Consider the following 17,027-nt stretch of genomic DNA (forward strand, 5'->3'; position numbering starts at 1 on the left):
GACATATCTAACAGCTTATTTTTCAACTGACTTGAGTAACAGCGGTCAGCCTCAGAAGTTTATTCTATGTCTGCACTAATAAAATCTGTTTCTTACTAGCACTGATTTTCGTACTGTGTTCAGAAACAACATTTCCTAATATAAAAGGTGGACCTCACTTGTTAAATTTGAATTAGGGGATTTTTCCAGTTTATACAGAAACTTGTTGTTATGATACTTCCAGTTCCTCCTAGTCCTCAAAGACTTACTAAAAAAGAAAACTAAATTCCTCTTTTTCTCTTCCTGTCATTATTTTAGTTGAAGCTGTGGTTCATTTGCTTCATCCTTTATTTTATGAGGCTTTAAAAATTAAAACAATTTTAGAAAAATAATCTCCCACTGGCGATTGCATTACATCTGAAAACAACTTAATTAATAAGTATAAATACCCAGACAAAGTTTTAGAGCAAGATGGGATACTAGTCTTTCATAATCAGACCAAGATGAGAAATTGTAACTTTCACAATACCCGTGATTTGGTACTGAATCACTAAATAATGTATTAAGACTTCTCTGGATGCTATCAGTTTCTGAAACAATGATCTATGTCAATTAATCTAAAAAAGATTCTTAAAGTGAAAAGATTTTTAAATTAAAAACAAACCTATGCAAATACAAATCCCACAAGTATACAAAAAGGGCTCACCAACCCCTCAACACACACACACACTCTCCCTTAACCCTCACACAACCTGATCGTATAGCCCTTTCCACAGATGCTTCTGTGATCACTTCAGCCATGAAGTCTCTGTCTCCACCTAATAACTGAGTTTTGATAACAGATGATCTCAGTCTCATAGAATGAGTCTGTCTCTGCACCATTAATTTAAAAGAACAGCAAACAGTCAAGGGGTACATAGGAACAAAGCAACTCTGTTCCGGACAAGGAGTCAGCATTCAGTGTGACACTCATCTTGAACCACATTCAAGACCAAAAAAAAAAAAAAAAAAAGAAGAAGCTGAGAGCCTGAAAAATGATGATAATATTGCATATTATAAATATGTAGGCCCAATGAGATCTGCCAATTATCTTTCCAAAAGTCTTGCTCATTTTTAACTCCTGTTTCTTTTTGTATGGGAGTTCTGAAAATTCACAAATCTTGAAGCAATGCAGGGAAAAGGAACCACAACAACTAAGAAGTGCTTGTTAATAATAACTTGTTAGGAGGGAATATAGAGGAACAAAAATTACAGTTCTGAGTCTGTCTTGAGGCACACTGCTTTAAATCAGCCTGCCTCATTATTCCAGAAGCAACACATTTAAAATCAAGTAGAATTCTTTTGAAGACTCACTTTGAAAACCTGAAGCCATTAGTCTGAACTTTCTTCCTCCTATTTTAACGCTTGCACACTACCACCCCACTCATCTAGACTCACACATACTTTGCACACATGGCATATCTAACATTGAGTATTGCTGTTGCTTATTATTCTAAGCCCTGTGTCTATTTCTATGTTGTAATTGTAGTCATTTTGCCAACTTCATAAAATTATTTAGTGTTAATGGAATTTTAGGTGGTTCTTTTTTTTCTACTGTAGATAGTATTAAACGAGCATCTTCACGTGTGAAACCTTTGTTTCTATTAAATTATTCTCTTTGCTAAATCTCCCAGTAATTAATCAAAGATACAACATCATCTTCCTGGATGAATCCAGCATAGACTAGTTTTAAAACTCAAACATCTAAATTTAATTTTAGTATACTAAATCCTTTTGTAAAAATCTGTAAATACTCATTTAAATGAGAAGCATATTATATAAATTGAAAAACGTTGAAAGCACTGATTATCTCATGTTTCTAAATAATGCACACTGAGAATATTTTAATTTGATTTAAAAGAATTGGACACAGACCCAATGAATTTTGAAATATTTGGTCGTAAAAAGTCAAAAATACCAAGTCCAAAATGTACTAATTCCTATATTACAAAAAATAAGCTCCTAGTTGGTTGTTTGGATTTTAGAACTGTTTTTCCCATGGAAATAACATTATAAAATTCAGTTAAAATCCCAGGCCAACTCATAACATAGCTAAGACAAAATTAATAGCAGCCCAGAATCCCAAATCCACTTAATACCCTGGAGCCTCAGCCCAAGATTCTGCTAAGCTAATGAGCCTCCTGGGAAATGTACAGAATATAAAGATCATGGAAGCTCCAGTGCCTCTCCCCCCTCCTATGGAAAGGGGAGGAAAGCAGGTTACAGTAGGGAATGTGCTGGAAGCAGAAACCTACCACGAGGATAGCTCAGTCAAGAAAAGACAGGAAGAGACACACTTCATGATACTGGACTTTTAGACACGTTGTTTTGTTAAGGCAAGAGTTCTTACGTTATCAACTTCTTAGGAAGTTTTTCTTAAGTACTATGTAATTTGGGGTATACACCAACAGAGACAAAATGAATGACATGCAGAATGAGCCACCAGGGTCTGCAGCACTCTGAACAGTTCAAGTAAATCTGCTCCAGTATGATAACTAAAATGCACGTCTTGTGTCCTGGTCTACTTTTTCACGACATAGCTTCCATGCCTTTCACGTCAAACCTGTAGAGTGGATGGGTTACCTTAATCTCAAATGTCTCCCTTTAAATAATATGCTTTAATTCATTCACATTGCAGTACCCACACTCTCTTGGTTTTGTGCAGAACACGAGACAAAAAAAAAAAGAAGAAGAAGAAGACATAGCCCCTACATTTTAGGCACTCATAATCAGTAAAAAAGAAAACACAAACAGTAATAATCATAAAACACAATTCGGCAACAAAACATAGAGTAAGTACAAATTATTATAGAATTCCAAAGGAGAAATGAAAAAAAAGTGGGGATATAGAAAATATTTCCTGCTCCATTTCTACCTTTAAAGTGTTATCTAACAGGTGGTTACATTGATATATACATACATGAAAATTAAGGGAAAAAAACCTACTCGTCTTACCAGCCTCATTTTAAATGCTCCCGGCATGAGGAAGCATTTAATACACATCTTGAGATGGGGAGGCACCTTATTATGTAGCAAAGAAGGAGAAAGGCTTTTTAGGTTGAGGAAATAGTGTAAAGAAGACTTAGAGGCAGGGAAATATATGAAATGTTAGAGAAAAATATGTTTTTCAATTTGTTTGTTTCTTAGATTATGAATAAGGAATCTTAGAAATGGCTTTAAAAATACTAGTTAAGAATATATGGTGAAGGATCTCGAATGTCAATCTGTAAAGGCAGTACTTAATTCAGCAACCAAAAGCTCTTCAAGGTTCCTGAGCAAATTACACTCTAAGAAATGTTTATATGAAAGTAGTTTATTACTAGCTTGCAGATGAAAACAGGAGACAACGGCATCAGTTTTTCTATCATTACAAAAGTTGAGGCAAGAAACCATAAGGGTCTGCATTAGAATGAAGATCATTCAAAAAACCAAAGAGATACAACAGATGCTCCCAGATTTAGCAATAGATTAGGTCTCAGAGAAGGATTGCTAAGGGAGAGTCAAAGATACCTTTGACATCTTGATTCTGGAGGGAAGAAAAATTATAGTAGTGACACACTGAAACCAGGAAAAAGCAACTTTGAAGAATATCTTAGGCTGCAGCCCAGAAGTCCGAGAGAAACTCTCCTAATCAACCTGCACTTAACTGATGCCTCAGGTTAACCTACTCTCATGACCTTCTTTGTAAAATACACTGAATGACACTCACAGTGAGCTGAATATTCAAAGCTAATAGTCCTCTGAACAGCTGTTCCCAGTAGTTGAGCTGTGCTTATTAGATCATGTTTGTTCCCAACTATTTTTTGCCAGTTATACTTCATATTCTAGCTATGAAATTTACTATATTTTACATAACCCAATAAAGATACAAAAGTAAAAGGATATATGGGTCTATGAAAACTTAGTTGAATCATTAGGAAAGTTTTGAATAGAGGTAAATAAAAATAGCTGTTCAATTAGATATGGGTGAGATGATCTTTAATGACTAAATGGTAAAACTCTTAAAAATGAGGATTCTGTGTTCAGATCACTTCATAAGCAATTTCTCTTCACTCTAAAGGAAACAAAATTAAAAATCACTGTGCTGTATGTAAATTATATCTCAATAAAACTGGAAGAAAAAATCAGTGATGACACTTTATGGGCATAATTTATTCAAAAGAGAAAACACTCTCCAATTAACAAATCTATCCTCAAAGAAAAGGACTTTGCTGTATATCCAATGATTGGCAAAAAATGTAAGCTTACATTCAGTTCAAATAAAATAGTAGGGACTCCTGGCTCCAGCCATAATGAAGTAACAAATGTTGGACTCCCCCTCCCAGCAAAAGCAAACATATAAGTGGGCAAAATACACAACACACAGAAAAACTGTTTTTAGACACTGGATAACTGATAGAACGAACCTTTGATCCTTAACAGAAAGAAACACAAGAAGTGTGAGCCCCATATTTCTGTCTGACAGCACTTTCCAAGCCACTGCACAGGTAACTGGAACCCTAATAGAGAGCGGTAGCTTCACATGATAGAAGAGCCATAAAATTTCCCCTACTCTATTATCACATAGGCTTGGTTTCAAGGTACCCTAGTATCTAAATAATATATGAAGATTTTTTTAAAGAAAATAAAGTGTTGTCCTATCCAATGGCTAGAGCCAATGGAATTGTAACTACTAGCACAGGCCCCACTGAGTAAAACCTCAGCTAAATCAGCTTAATTTTAAACTTGTCTGAAACTCAGAAATACGAGCAGACTTTAAGATGTAAAAGTTGAGCTTCACCTTTTTGTAATACTTACTGAAGTTTAAAATGATGCCACTTTTCCCCTTTGGATTTACTGAATTATACACAGTACTTCCTCAAAGTACCCATCCAATAAGGATACATTCTCTCTTTCAGAAGATGTTTTTGTATAATCTGTGCATCATCTGGGATCTTAATATTAACAGTTGATGATTATTAGTCTCATTATTTTGCTTCCATCAATGGCCACATTCTCATTACACCATTCCTAGGCAAATAGTGACCTTTACCCAGGGACACAGCCATAGCAGGTGAATCTTTTGAAATGAGACTGTCTTGACTGATGCTTTCAACCCACTATTTACCCATGAAAACCTCTCAAGTTAGGAACCAGGACAGAACAAATAACCTCTCAGAAACCACTCACCAGGTGCTGAGTCTAGTCTAGGTTGGAATTTTCAAGTGTTTGACTGAAATTCACTTTATGATTCATGCTTTATATTTGCTGAGCAATCAAAGTTACAAAAAGATTTGTGGAGTTTTTCACAAATACCATATGTTTGTGAAATGAGCATAAATCACTTTACAGTAAATGATAAACAGCTCTGTAAAGATAAAATAAAATGAACAGAAAGAAAAACATGCTTATAACACGACAACTAATGGAGTAAGTGTTCCTGAAGCACCCTTTATCTTTCATTTTATGAAGCAAGCCAACGATATCAATAAGTCTCCCTTAAGGTCTTAGTGAAGAAGCAAAATCTAATATATATATATGAAAAATATAACTAATAGAAAAAAATTATATCCTGATCATCGCATGCATTTTTATTAAATGGAGGAAAGAAGCTCTCAAGGAAAAGAGCTGCCAGGTAAAGGTACAGTATATAAGTTGAACTTTTGAATGTATGTAGAGGCTAAAGAGGCGTGACATGGAAGCTTACACTTGAGCTAGGTGAAGTTTATATCGTTCACAGAAATGTCTTCACACACACACACACACACACACACACACACACACACACACGAGTATTCTTAAGTACTGAAAATATGTGAACAAGCCTAACTAATTCATAAATAGTAAAACTAAATATGCCTTTCCTGTTAGCCAAACAAAACAAAAGCCAGCATATCAACAAAGAAGTTGTATTGTAGAAAGCTACTATTTAATTCTTGATAGAGCTAGTAAAATCGTGATAGTTCTGGAGGCATTAGAATTCTTCTTATTGTGTCCTCTTAGAACTCTTTTGAGTATTTTTTCCAATTAGCTGAGATTTTATTTTTTGGAGGTATAATTGACACACATTAAAATGCATAGATTTTAAGTGTGCTGTTCAATCCGTTTTGATGGACATATACCCCTATGTAACTACATCCCAACCAAAATTTGGAACATTTCCATCAACCCAGTGTGTCTTGCAGTGTCTCCTTCCAGTCAGTTGCTCCCTGGAACTCAGTCATCCAGTGTAACCGCTTCCAACCACCCTCTGTCTGATTTTGCCAGAAACAGAATCTAAAAAATCAGGCACACAAGTTTCACTACATGTAATAACTTGTCTCCTCCTACCTATAGTCCATAAGGAATAAAGCTCCAGTACACACACTGAGAAGGTATTTCTGACTATAAAAGAACATCTTGGAAAAATTTTATTTCAGAGTCAGCATTTAGCTCATGTTACTGATGGATCAAGTCACTCAGAGTCAACTTAGCAGTGCTATTGATATCGAACCAGCCTTTTCATTCTCGTAATTAGTTTAAATGCATCAAAAATACATTGACACCATAGTATGTACAGTTCAAGTTTAAATAAAATCCAACATAGGTTTATATTTTTTAAAATACGCTTTTCAAAGGCACATTTTCTCTTAAGCATACAGGATTCACTTGTATTTTTAACCTGAAATAGCCCACAATAGATGTTATTTATGACTAGGATTATTAAAATTTAAAATACTCAGAAGGTACTATGATCTTACTTTTGAAAAAGATTAAAAGTTCTCCTTTAATAACAGGGAAAAACAAAATTATACAAGTTCAATTTGATGATTAGACTTCAAGTCTGATTTTTTTAGCTTCCAGATGAATAACAAAACCGGTTTAGTTTCTATATTCTTCCCTAAGGGCTAAAAGACTTCTAACCTATTTAACAAAGCCTAATGAACTGTTTTTCTAACCACAACAATGGTAAGTTGTGACTTACAGCACTACATTTTTATATCTATGTATTTCTGCTTCGAACAAATGGGAGTTTTAAATGTAAATTAGCCAAAAAGTCCCAACTCAAGGTGTTTTTAAATATAACTATAACAAAGATAAATGTTGTTGTAAAGCAAAGCCAGGCACACACAGCAGACGAAGAAAAACGACAGTCTTTCAGCTTCACTTGAACCAACCATTTTGAAATAAATATCCTAATAACTGTCATATAGAAAATTTTAAGATATGATGGGAATATCGAAAAATACTCAAAAAGAAAGAAATAGGAATGGGAAACAGAACTAACTGGCAAATCGGGATGTAAATCTGATTTAAACAAGGAAAAAAAAAAAAAGAGGTAACATAAGCTTCTAGGAAGTCAGAGGCACCTAAAGGAACATTTAAAGAATATGAAAAACATGCAAAGAGGTATATTCTTAAAGTTGAATATAAGTCATCTCATCTTGTGACACAATTTCAACCTAAAACAGACTTTCTATGGAGAAAGTGTTTTCTTGTCCTCTTAATAACAAAACGTTACTGCACTGAATATGGTCCACCTACTTGAAAAGAATTTTTTTAAATAAATAAACCTTTGGGGAAGTTCAGACTAACTTAGGAGATCTTTAGAGAACCATAACATAACTGTTTACATACACACACAAATTGATAACCTGTCAAGGCATCTTCAAAACAGAATAATCTATTTTTAATGGTGAGGAAGTAATAAATCCAAATGTAGACTAGTCTTTCAAGACTTTAGGAAATGAAAGGAATGACAAATGAAAACTGAATAGAACAAAAGTGTGGAGGGGATGTGGGAAAAATTTGTTTGCTTTATAAAGAAAAGACTTAGACATGTTTGTGGGCTAAGCAGGGAAGGTTTAACCCAAGATAAGAAGCTAAAGTTACAGGTGATGATGGGGATAACTATGGAAAAGATGGCCACAGGGGAAGGGGGGAACAGCTGAAAGAATTTTAAGAAAATAATAACTTTTACTATTTTCAACAAAAATGGATTTTTTTTAAAGAGTGTACATTTTAATAGTGATGAGATCAGTTTGGCACTAAAAAAATGTATTTCCATGAGAAGCTTAGCCCTTGGAGCAAGTGAAAATAAATACTCTAGTTATTTTTACTCATTTAGAGGCACAATTATTTTATGAAACTTCCTCTCTCAAATAGCTGGTCTTCCACAAAGATGGAAGGGTTGAACCATTAATTTTTAAACCTCAACATAGTACCTAGGCCAAGCACAAATTTTTTCTCTTAAATAACTGAACACCTATGACTAAATCCTCATTTTGCTTAGCAAAAATATATAAATTTTTCAATTTCTGTACTCATTCAATATTTAATTGAGACCCTACTGTCCGGCAGGCACTTGATAGGGCATTACAAAGCTAAGGAGCTGCGACATTACATAAATTAAGGACTGTGGACTGTATCCTGTGGGCAAGGAGAATCTTCAGGGGAACTTAAACAGGGCAGTGGCATGATTCCAACGGTGGTTTAACAGAAACGCTGGACACACCTGGTGGAGATGAGAGCCTCAGAGACAGTCGTTATAAAGATAAAGAAGGCATTTCTAACCTAGACTCAGCAACTCTTGGTCACAGCTAAATATGAGTTTGAGCAAGAAAGAGAAGGCAGCAAGTGTGCCTAAGATTCTATTAGTATCTCCAGCTTTTCGATGTATACATGAATGCTGTTCACCAAGGAGGAAAGTAAGACTGCCTTTTCTGAAGTAAAATGGTACCTCACAGAGAAAAAGCATAAACCACAGACTCAGTAAAGAAAAGACAGGTCTGACACTGAGTTACCTAACTATGATCCTAGGGAGTTCTTACCCTCTGTTCCCTTCGGTGTACATTTTTGGTTGCAGGTGTCTTACTGAGCTATAGTGGGTAATGACATGCCTATCTCCCCACTGAGCTAGAATTCCTCATACAGCTCTGACAGCACAGTCCCTCCATTGACATCCTCCACAGTCAGGCCTCCTGCTTAAGTGTCTACGTTCATTCCTTAGTCTCTTCTGCAGAGACCCTTTATTCTAGGCACAGGAAGTATGGATCCTTCCACAAAATCAGTTTCAGTGAATTCTTAGGTTCGCCCTTTACCTTTCTCTGCCTACCTCACCCTTCTCCATTTCCATGCTCACTTTCCATCTTTTTGCTTTTGGTCAAGATCAGAGATGAAACTCAGTGGGGACGAACCACTCCCACAACTGCAATCAGTTTGTTTGTTTGTTTGTTTAACATCTTTATTGGAGTATAATAGCTTTAGAATGGTGTGTTAGTTGCTGCTGTATAACAAAGTGAATCCGCTATACATATACATATATCCCCATATCCCCTCCCTCTTGCGTCTCCCTCCCACCCTCTCTATCCCACCCCTCTAGGTAGTCACAAAGCACCGAGCTGATCTCCCTGTGCTATGTGGCTGCTTCCCACTAGCTATCTGTTTTACATTTGGTAGTGTATATATGTCCATGCCATTCTCTCACTTTGTCCCAGCTTACCCTTCCCCCTCCCCGTGTCCTCAAGTCCATTCTCTACGCCTAAGTCTTTATTCCTGTCCTGCCGCTAGGTTCTTCAGAACCATTTTTTTTTTTTTTTTTTTTTTAGATTCCATATATATGTGTTAGCATACGGTATTTGTTTTTCTCTTTCTGACTTACTTCACTCTGAATGAAGACTCTGGGTCCATCCATCTCACTACAAATTTCATTTCTTTTTATGGCTGAGTAATATTCCATTGTATATATGTGCCAAATATTCTTTATCCATTCATCTGTCGATGGACACAGGTTGCTTCCATGTCCTGGCTATTGCAAATAGTGCTGCAAGGAACATTGTGGTACATGACTCTTTTTGAATTATGGTTTTCTTAGGGTATATGCCCAGTAGTGGGATTGCTGGGTCATATGGTAGTTCTATTTTTAATTTTTTAAGGAACCTCCATACTGTTCTCCATAGTGGCTGTAACAATTTACATTCCTACCAACAGTGCAAGAGGGTTCCCTTTTCTCCACACCCTCTCCAGCATTTATTGTTTGTAGATTTTTTGGTGATGGCCATTCTGACCGGGGTGAGGTGATACCTCATTGTAGTTTTGGTATGTATTTCTCTAATGATTAGTGATGTCGAGCATCCTTTCATGTGTTTGTTGGTAATCTGTATATCTTCTTTGGAGAAATGTCTATTTAGGTCTTCTGCCCATTTTTGGATTGGGTTGTTTGTTTTTTTGATATTGAGCTGCTTATATATTTTGAAGATTAATCCTTTGTCAGTTGCTTTGTTTGCAAATATTTTCTCCCATTCTGAGGGTTGTCTTTTCATCTTGTTTATGGTTTCCTTTGTTGTGCAAAAGCTTTCAAGTTTCAGTAGGTCCCATTTGTTTATTTTTGTTTTTATTTCCATTACTCTAGGAGGTGGGTCAAAAAGGATCTTGCTGTGATTTATGTCATAGAGTGCTCTGCCTATGTTTTCCTCTAAGAGTTTGATAGTGTCTGGCCTTATATTTAGGTCTTTAATCCATCTTGAGTTTACTTTTGTGTATGGTGTTAGGGAGTGCTCTAATTTCATTCTTTTACATGTAGCTGTCCAGTTTTCCCAGCACCACTTATTGAAGAGGCTGTGTTTTCTCCATTGTATATTCTTGCCCCCTTTATCAAAATTAAGGTGACCATACGTGCGTGGGTTTAGCTCTGGGCTTTCTATCCTGTTCCATTGATCTATATTTCTGTTTTTGTGCCAGTACCATACTGTCTTGATTACTGTAGCTTTGTAGTATAGTCTGAAGTCAGGGATTCCTCCAGCTCCGTTTTTCTTTCTCAAGATTGCTTTGGTTTGCAATCAGTTTTTACAGCCAGCCTTCCAATCTGATTACAGGGAAAGCTCTTCAAATGGTCAATGACAAAGCCATGTGATTTTGTAAGTATTTTTTCATCACCCCTGCTAGAAGATGCAGTTTTAACATTACCTCCTCTGTGCAAACTTTTCTGAGATCTCTTCTGTTATCCCTTGATATCACAGTCACAATTCCATTAGACCACATATCGCAGTGCTTCCTATTTGTCTCATGTCAGTCTCCTTATCAACACTAAAACTTCTTGATTTTAAGAATCATGGTTTAGCTCTGCATAGCCAGGACTTTGAAAAGAGTCTGATACATATCTGATACACACACACATGTGCAACACTCAAATATTATGGTATTATTGTGACATAGCCCTCAGCTTTTAAATGCACTTAAAAGTAGCATGCTATGTTCTCTGTAACTCCATTAAGTACTATAATGCTGTCACAAATGTTTAATTTACTTTAATAATATTGGGGGAGGGAAAAGGTTCTGAGTAAGAATACCTAACAGTTAGATCTGCTAGACTCACTTTGCTAAGGAAAATTCAAGTCACAAAAGGGCAGCTTGGAAAGCAATTTGATTCATTCACTACACATTTACTGAAAACCTCTTCTGTGGCAGCACAATCACAGCGTCATGTCTGTAAACCAACAGGACCTTAAATATAAGAAACAGTCGCATAGTATAAAGTTACATGTCAATTACCTCTCAATTCTTTTTAAAAGTAATTGTTGCAAATTCAGAGAGAACTTTCCTCTGAAACAGTTACTGAAAAAGTCAGACCTCTCTAATATGTGTGTGTGAGAGACAGGTAAGCAAGTCAGATGATGAGAAGTAATGAGAGGCCTAAACAAACACCAATGAAAGTATCAGGGCTTACTGAACTGGAAGGAAAGTCCTATGTCAAGTTAGCAAAGGCTCTGAGAGAACCACAGACCTTATTGTTTATTGATATATTTGTACTTCATCAGTATTGTTACAGAAATTTTGTGGTCCTGAACTTACTACAAGTAACAGATTTTCAGATTACCATTCTAAAGAGAGATGAGATTAGCAGTCCAAGTAAAAGCCTAATTTTCACCTCTGATGACCCAGCCAGGAGACACCCATTCGGAGAATTCAGGAAGAGGTGGGGACCATATTGCATGATGCCTTAGTGTATATACTTGGGAGTTCATTCTCTCTAAAAAACCCAATATGGAGGCAAAATATCTCTCTAAGTCTAGCTTTCTAGCTTTCCTCACCCCCTGTAGCATCAGTACTGAAGACAAGGAAATCACTATGACTAGAAAACCCTCATTTTCTGTCTTAAGATTCTCTTCATTAAAGCCAGTAACCCAGTGAAACTGTTACTTATACTCAATTGAGGCCAGTATTCGCTGTGTATAATGCCATATTTCTGTGCATATATTTAAGGCAAAAAAAAAAAAAAAAAGGAAGGAAGAAACTGTGGATGTGTTTAAAAGCAGTGATTAATACTGTATTCCCATTAAGAGTATTTTCTTTTTTTCAGATCTGTATTTTACTTTAACAGTACTCTTTAAAGTTTCAACCAGATAAAGAATCTTCTAAAAATACCATTTTGTTTAGGTATTTGTAAAAATCATAAGCATTAACTCATTCTTATAGCTTTGCATAGTCCAATAATAGTGATTAGTGTAATTTTATAATTAAAGAGATGAAAAAATTTTTGATTTTCAAGGGGGTTGACACAATCCATCAGCTGGCTCTACTGCCAACAGTTTCTCTCTTCCCTTTATCTAAACTAGCAGCACCAAGCTGGGAGCAGAATGTAATAGCAGAAGCATCTTTTTTGACTCATAATAGTTGATTTATCAGAGAAAATTCCGTAATTTTTTTAAAAAGTGTATAATTTTTAAACCACAAGTTTAAGATGAGGCTGGTTTAGGAATAACAGTAAACCAAGATATTTTTACATCAAATAATTCAAATTATTTTTCTGACAAAGGAGCTCTCACCTAAAAAGATTAATTGGCTATAAATAGTTTTAATGATTTTTTTTAAAAAAATCAAGATATACAGTAGTAACACAGTTCCCACTGGATTACTTTATTCCTCTCTGAGAGGTTTTTTTTGGTAAATGGTTAAATAGGTTCACCTGAACTGGTGATAGCTACCACCCACGTGCTGGCAAATGACCTCGTTGTTTTTTTTTTCAGGTGTTTAATCATCTTTGTTCAGTGAAGGGGAAAAGATGTCTATAATACTGTGACTTCGTGCTCATTGTCAGATTAATATATTTTGTCATCTAACCTCCTTACTTTCCTACCCTGCTGCCCCACCTTATAAATCATATTTACTCATTAAATCTGCAATAAGTTTTTTTTCCCTCTCTCTTTGGTTCTTTTCCATTTTGTTCTTTTCCACATTTTTAATTTACTAAATACTATGACACTGAAATCTTAGGAAGAATGGTGCCATAAAGCACATATTCTACTTGCTGAAAATAAAAGGAAAACTCCATAAAGAATTATTAATTTGAAAGTGGCAGAAAATTTTGTACCTGCCAAAGTCTAGAGTTCCCCAGGTTTATCTTGTCTAAGAAAGTTACCTTCCCAATCTGTAATTGAGTAGAGCTTACCTGCTAAAATTGAAAGGAAATACACACAGAAGAAACTTTTGAGGTAACTATTAAAAGAATGTGTACCTCAAAAAAACAGGCTCTCTCTGCAGCAACATGTATGGACCTAGAGATTATCATACTAAGTGAAGTAAATCAGACAAAGACAAATATCATATGATATCACTTATATGTGGGATCTGAAAAACAGTACTAATTAACTTACAAAACAGAGACAGACTTGCAGACATGGAAAACAACCTCACAGTTACCAAAGGAGGGTGTGAGGGATCAAAAAAAACCACAAAAGTCCTATAACACACACACACTCTCTCTATGATTAAACTGTAGGTTGAGGAGGCCTTCACGGTTTTTAGTACAAATTCCTCTTCAGAATTAAGACTCCTTCATACCTTCTTCATCGCCAGTGATGGCGATTTCGAAGGTCAGCTGGCTTTGTCTCTTGGCAACCAGTTACTGAGTCATTTGGTACTTGGAGCATCAGCCCCAAAATACTTAGACTAAGTCTGTTTTCACTACCAAATGACCACTCTTCAAACATCTAAAGACCACTGTTGCATTCTTACTGATGTCACTATTCCAAAGTAAATGTGCCATTTAAATCAATTTTTTTAATTCAGCGAGATTTTTATCTTTCAAAAGAAACCAAATTGTTACACCAAAGCAACAATGTGATGGCTGACTCAAAGGGCATGAGTCCACAGCTGCAACCCAGCCCCACAAAGGCTTCACATAACAGTGGAGACAGAGGTGCTCTGAAACATTCCTCAGATTGCTCGAGACTCATCACCAGGCTGATGTGCCTGGTCTAGATACTCTGTTTATGAGCTCTCTCTAAAGGATGACAACCATGCCTGGAGACGAGCGTGGGCTGACCAGCAAAGGGGAAGACTGTTTGCTAACACCTCACTCTTCCTAATGCTTAATTCCTACATGGTGTCAGTTTCACTGGAGGCCCCATCACACTGCTTAGTCACTTGAGATAGTCACTGTGGTGACAAGATGAGTCACCCTCATTCCACATTTATGTAATTGACTTTATGACCCCAACATAGGATTTCATATTTACCTACATCAAAATCAGATCATCTCAAAGGTATATGAAGGCAGGCAATTATCTACAGGGAAGACGCATCAAAGAAACTTCTGTATACAACTTTCTAACGTTTGCTTATTCAATCACATTGGCTCTTCTAATCTGAAGTGTAGAATGGGAAAACAGCCTTTTAGCTGAAAGCTTCAGACAGTAATTTGGAGCACTTTGACCCTAACTGGAAAAAAACCCCCACAAATATTTATTGTCATATATTATAGTTTTCTGTTAGTCACTTAAGCATTACTCTGGCTCTTTCTTCACTTAATAAGAATAGTTTGCACAAGTAGAGCCTTATTTTTGACCTTTCAAATATACTTATTTAGTAATTAATGACATATTAATGTTAAAATGGCTAGAAAAAAAAACCCGGCAGATTTATAAAGGGATTATTTTTCTATGCATTCGAAAGCCATTTGATTGCATATAAAAATATGTGTAAAAGATGTCTAACACTCCAATACAAATTGCAATGTAATTGATGATCATGAGTAAAATTAACACACAAACCAAAAAAAGCACAAGATTAGTCCAATCATCTGCCTTCCAGAACCGTGCTGTCCTCTGGGCTAGAAAGCACATAATTCAGGCCAGATTGTACTTTCAGAAACATTTCCCCTTTTAGCTGTTGATGTATCATAACTATCAGAATAACATTGAGCTTTGAAATAATCTGCTGATGTCATCGATTTTCAGGAGAGAAGGGAGGCTCCTCCCTCAGTGCTCGTGACTAAGGCTATCTGTGTGGAAACAGGCTCCTGGTTGCTAAGGAATTCGTTGGCTCTTGGCTGTCTGTTTCCCACTCTATTTGAAGCCACAACCTTCTGTCTGCTTGAGATATCATCATTCATCTTCAGATCATAGTGTGTCACGCTACATAAAAAGAGGTTCTTAACTGAAACATCTTTTAGAGATTCATATCAAGTGAAGGAAGAGCTGGAGTAATGGTTACATGACTAACCATTATAACCATACTTATAAAAGTATAATATTCATACACGTCAACAGTCTCTCTGGCAGTTTTTTTAATGCGGCTTCTGTTTTTAATACCAAAGAATCTTATTAGGATTTTTTGTTTTCCCAAATTACTACAGTAATACATGTTCATTGTAACGAGGCAAATCATTCGGAGTTGTATGAAGTTCCATCGCCTTCCCCCTTCTCACTCCCACCCTGAGATAATCCACTTTATGCCCCTGTGATAACCCATTTTAAAACCTGATGTGTATCATTCCATGTTTTATTAATATGTTTATACAGTCTTACACAAAGTATACATACATAATAATCCCAGTTTTGTAGTACAACTTATTACAAATCTAGGATAATCTTATATTGTTCTGTAATTTGCTTTTTAACTTAACTTTATTATCTTTTCAAGCCAATATGCATAGTTTTGAATGGCTACACAGTATTTCATGGTATGAATATAAAATAATTTATACAACCATTCCCTTGTTGATGAACAATCAGAGTCTCTACCAATTGTTTGCTATAACAATGTTACAGTTAACATATGGGTACATATTTCTCTATATATTTATTATGGTTTTTATTTCTATAGGATAGATGCCTACATGTGGGAGTGATATGTCAAAGAAAATACACACTCTTACTCTTTAAAAAAATGTTGCCCAATTACTCTCCCAAAAGACAGAGCCAACAGTGCTAGTGTGTCTTCTTCACCTAAACTTTAATAATACTGGATGCTATCAACCTTTCTAAATACTGTCAAGCTAGTGGGTAAAAAACAATCATATTTTGTAATTTGTACTTCTGTGGGACCGGTTTAAATATTCAAATGTTATTTTGCTGTAGTTCTTATTAAAAGTTATATTCATCACCTATCAAGAGACAAGGTATTCTGTTTCTATACTACTTTTTAAAATCCTAAAGGGCATAAACCTTGTATACTATTTGCTTTGTAAATGTCCACGAAACTACAAATGCTAACTTACCTAGAAGATTTAACATTGCAGTTCTATTTTATGAGTTAAATTGTGGATATTATCAGAATTAAACTACAGGATCCTAATTTTTAATCATCTGAACTAAGTGTCAAGCTTAACAATCAAGAGGTTTTGCCAACCCTCTAACCCAGCTACAGCAGTCAAATTAACAAAATATTAACAACCAAGAGAGTAACCAAAATCAATAAATTATCCCTAAAGGGTGAAATGAGAGTGACAAGGGGACTCCTTTGAATTGGGGGATAGGCAGACTTATCTTAGATGGTAATAATTAAGACCTGAGTATCAAAAAAGAACCAGGCACCTGTGGATTAGGGAGAAGAGAGTACTAAGAAGGCATGGTTAAGGAATAGAAAGGACATGTGTCTAAAAAATAGTGACTGTAGCAGAGACTAGCAGGATAGTAGGATGCACTGTAATGCATGAGAGTGAAGCATATTTGAGGATCGGAGGTAGGAATCAAGAATCTTGTTCAGGGCTTCCCTGGTGGCACAGTGGTTAAGAATCCGCCTGCCAATGCAGGGGACATGGGTTCAAGCCC

General features: G+C 35.8%; 2 protein-coding genes across 2 annotated transcripts in view; one reads left to right on the forward strand and one right to left on the reverse strand.

The window, feature by feature from the left end:
- Positions 1-17,027, reverse strand: part of ADGRG6 (adhesion G protein-coupled receptor G6) — a 133,896-nt gene that overhangs the window by 106,122 nt on the left and 10,747 nt on the right. The window lies entirely within an intron of this gene.
- LOC309635171 (uncharacterized protein) overlaps positions 1-17,027 on the forward strand; it is a gene marked incomplete at its 5' end in the record, with an annotated part of 53,976 nt that overhangs the window by 3,140 nt on the left and 33,809 nt on the right. The window contains one exon of the mRNA XM_082406054.1: positions 13,754-13,847. Coding sequence (XP_082262180.1) covers positions 13,754-13,847 — 94 coding nt within the window. The remainder of the gene's footprint in view (positions 1-13,753; positions 13,848-17,027) is intronic.

This window comes from Balaenoptera borealis (assembly GCF_965194805.1).
Source record: "Balaenoptera borealis genome assembly, chromosome: 9".
In the NCBI taxonomy this organism is placed as follows: domain Eukaryota; kingdom Metazoa; phylum Chordata; class Mammalia; order Artiodactyla; family Balaenopteridae; genus Balaenoptera; species Balaenoptera borealis.